Raw genomic sequence first — 4,055 nt, forward strand, 5'->3', positions numbered from 1 at the left:
AACCCGGCGCCGGCGCCGTTTCTCTCGGCTGCCTCGCTGGACGGTCGGGCGTCACCAGACTTGAGAATGAATCACAGGGCGGCACAGCCGAGGTTTCCCTTCATTCCTTGCAGCAACGGCTTCAACAATGGGGCTGGAAGAGGAAGCCCCTTGGGTCGGTCCCATCCCCCAGGGAGCTCGGTCCCGCCCAGCCACCCGCCCGGAGTAGCTCTCGGTCTCCATGCTTTGCCCGGCTCACTTCCAGGCAGGTGTCCCTCCCTGAGCACGTGTCCCCCCAGGTCACTGCAGTTCTGTTCTACCTCAGAGTGTCTATTGCAAAGTGTTCTTTTCACCGGGGAGGGGGGGGCAGAGGCTTGGCTGGGCCCAGACTTTGCGATTCCTTCTATGGCCGGCCCCGGCCCCCCTCTTTTGTTACTCATTTGAAGGCGCAGCAAAGCGACCACCTGTGAGGAGCATGCGCCCAACGCAGGTAACATTCCCCTCCCTGCGGGAGCTTCACCTGCTCGGTTCCCACGCTTTTACCCCGCCTCCTCTTTCTCAGCCCTGGCACACCTGCCGAGCCCCTTGTTGCGATTTGTGGTGGACTCTTTGTTTTGAGACCGGAGGAGGGGTGGCTAATTTTCTGCCTGCTCTGACTCTGCGTGAAAGTGGCTTGCTTAGGAGCTGCAGTTAGAAGTTCATTTTGGTATATTTCACCTCATTTAGCTATACCCCACCTGGGCTCAGGATTCAGAATTTGAAGGAAACTCATTTTTAAGTTTAGCAGGAAAATGTTACCAGGTGTGGGTTTTTTTTTTTTGGGGGGGGGTCTCATCAGGGTAACTCTAAGATGGTAGTAAAGCAACTGGGAAGGATGAGGGCCTTCTTAGGGCTTAAACCTGTCAGATGTATTTAGGCTTGGAATAAAATTGCTTCCTAGCTAGTTGTTTTCCAGGAAGGACAGGTATTTTGTCTCAGGTTGTTGGATTTTTTGTGCACTTCTTCTCAGATATGAGGTATTTTGTACACAGACTTACACAGACAGCATGTGAGATCTATTTTGTTAATTATCATGAAAGAAGTTCTATTTTTGCTTTCTAAATCACTTTAAAGGGGGTTCTAGACTAGGGTGTCAATGACTAATTTCTAAAAAGGGAGATATTGCAGCTGGGGAAACATCTCTGATCTGCCTCCTCCCCTTATGCTTGGTGAGAAAGGTCAGTTTGTGGTTACTCACTATTCAGAGAAGAACACTATGCACATGCTTCTATTATTTGAAATGTCTCAGTATTAAATCTTAGAAGAGTTTTAAAAAGTGACACATTGTAAGCAAAACCACATAGCCAAGTTAAAATGAAATATATTTATTCTATTTATTTATTTAACCTCTTTTATGTCTCACTTTTCTGCTGAATGGGGACCTAAAATGGTTTACAACATTACTCCTTTTATGCTGACAGCACTCCTGTGAATAGGTTAGACTGAGAGTGTGTGACTGGCCCAAGGTCACCCACCAAGCTTCCATGGTAAAATAGGGATCGCTGCTGCTATTTCTGTGCTTCCCATGCAGATCATTGTTAGGGGTTGACTTAGTTTCCAACTCTATTTTGGACCCTATTGAGTGCAATGATTCAGCAAGCATGATGCATACTAATATCTCAGTCTAGAAGACCCTTTTACCTTGGGTTTATGCCCAGATTCCTGTCATCATGGAGATGATTCACTGGTAATAGATGATTGCATACGCATTCAAATTCTCCCGTATAAATGCTCAAAGAATCTCTTCAAGGCAGATTTAAAGCTGTAACATTAATGGTTTTTTAAGTATTACTTAAAGCATAAGTTTAGAATTGCCACTTTCCCCCCTTGCATGTACCTGTGTCTTTTAAGAATTACATGATAGAAATGTTTCAGCAGTTAATTTTTTACCTGACAGGGATGAGAGGTACTGAACCTGTTGAAATTTTACTTGTTAAAAGTTCATTGCATCCGGTAGTGAGCTTTGGCTCACAAAAAGTCATGCTGAAATCAGTTTTATTAAGTGCTTAAGGTGTCACTGGGCTGCTGTTTTATTTTGTTTAAAAGGAAGAAGGTACCCAGCCAGAAAAAAAAGTTGGCATCAAACCCTATGTTTGCCTTTTAGTTGAATGGAATTTCTAAACATTTGGATGGTGGCATAGTTCGTTCCTGTGGTTCCCTATTCCCATTGCATATGGAAGGAAAAAGTGTTAGGAATAGCCCTTCAGTCCATGCCTTTGTAATTAAATAATATTTATTTCTTCTTCTTCTTTTAAACAGGAGACTCTTTAGTGAAATCCCAGGAAATGGATTACGGCTACTTGAATATGAACTACTTGATGGGGTTATTTTACTGAAGAGATTCCCCAGTAAACTTGGGGAAACTGACAGCTACTTTTTTCTGAACTTGGAACTTGCTATGGAACAAAGTGCCAGTCAGGAAGGAGCCCCTCCAGAGAATCATGAGGACAGCAAAGGCAGCACAAGACCCTTGTCTAGTGGAGCTGTCCCGGTCAAGGAGGAAATAAAGAAATATGCTGTTACAGATGACTACAAAATCTCCAAGCGGGTGCTGGGTTTAGGCATCAATGGCAAAGTATTGGAATGCTTTCACAAGGAGAAAGGACAGAAATGTGCTTTGAAGGTATGGATCTTTTTACCTTTTTTGATTTTTGAGGTCATAGGCAACAGCTGTCTTCTCTGTTGAAGGCTGCATGTTGCTGAAAGGTTTGAGTTAGAAATCCTGAACTACTAGGAGAGGAACCTTGTTCCAAATTTGTAAGGTTCCCCCAAGCTGTCCCTGAATTAGTGTTTTGAATTTCTGATTGTTAAAATTGTTTTGTTCCTTTTCCTTGGGCTCAAATATGCTTCATTTCTCTCCCTCCCCCATCCCAGTGAGTCATATAGTGATTTGAATATTGATGCTACATGTTAGTGAGGTAGGAAGTCATTGCCTGGGTTTGCCAGTTCAAGAGGCTTGAGCTAGAAGCTGACAAGGTATATCTTTATAATTACTTTAATGTGGATTAACATCAAGGCTAATAGTGTGCAGACTGAAAGATCCCAGCCCGACAGCACCCTGGTAAAACTGAGTTAATAAACATTTTATTAGTGCATTATGACAAGTACTACACACACACACACACACACACATTTCATACTTCATTAACATTGTGGTACTTAACGTGCAAGTAATTTCTTCTGGGAATGGCATAAATGTGTGGAGCCTATGGATTGTTAATTGTCCAAAGGGACTGGTAATTACCATATTGTAAACCACTCCCCCCCCCTTGAGCAGGTTAGGAAAGTCTGACAATTTTTTTCACTTTGTAAGCATTTTGTGCATGATATTTAGGATAATTATGATCACATTAATTATACAGAGAGCAAAATCCTTTAATATGGTACCTTTTTATACTTGTGAATTAGCACAGATGGTGAAACAGGGCCCTGACTAACAGGCTAGGCCAGATCCTTCCAGGCAGAGGCTACTGAACACTACAACAAAATCTAGTTTAATAGCAACACACAGAGAGAGAAGAAGAAGAGATTGGATTTATACCCTGCTCTTCACTACCCGAAGGAGTCTCAGAGCAGTTTACAATCCCTTTCCCTTCCCCTCCCCACAACAGACACCCTGTGAGGTAGGTGGGGCTGAGAGAGCTCTCTCGAGAACTGCCCTTGAGAGAACAGTTCTGAAAGAACTTCTGACTGACCCTCTTAGAAGTGCTACCTGTTCCGCGCGTAGGGCTGGAGAGACAGGCACAGATCAGGAGTCTCAATGCGTGGATGAGACGATGGTGTAGGGGAGAAGGTTTCAAGTTTGTTAGGCACTGGGATGCTTTTTGGAACACGAGGGAGCTGTACAGGCGAGACGGTCTCCACTTGTCCCGAGAAGGAACCAGGCTGCTGGCACTTAAAATCAAAAAGGTGGCAGAGCAGTTTTTAAACTGAATACTGGGGGAAAGCCGACAGGAGATGAGAAGTACTGGTTCGGGTTGGCTCATCTCAGAGAGATGAGGGAGTAGCTGTTGCTTTTCTACAGGGAGGTGGATTGA

General features: G+C 44.0%; 1 protein-coding gene across 1 annotated transcript in view; it reads left to right on the forward strand.

Annotated features, from left to right (window-relative positions):
* The first annotated feature begins 356 nt into the window (after positions 1-356).
* Positions 357-4,055, forward strand: part of MAPKAPK3 (mitogen-activated protein kinase-activated protein kinase 3) — a 114,555-nt gene continuing 110,856 nt past the window's right edge. Inside the window, 2 exon segments of the mRNA XM_015427200.1 lie at positions 357-469; positions 2,278-2,641. Of these exon segments, the coding sequence (XP_015282686.1) occupies positions 2,417-2,641 (225 nt within the window). The 5' untranslated portion in view covers positions 357-469; positions 2,278-2,416.

This window comes from Gekko japonicus, unplaced genomic scaffold (genome assembly GCF_001447785.1).
Source record: "Gekko japonicus isolate JY-2015 unplaced genomic scaffold, Gekko_japonicus_V1.1 scaffold922, whole genome shotgun sequence".
Classification (NCBI taxonomy): Eukaryota; Metazoa; Chordata; class Lepidosauria; order Squamata; family Gekkonidae; genus Gekko; species Gekko japonicus.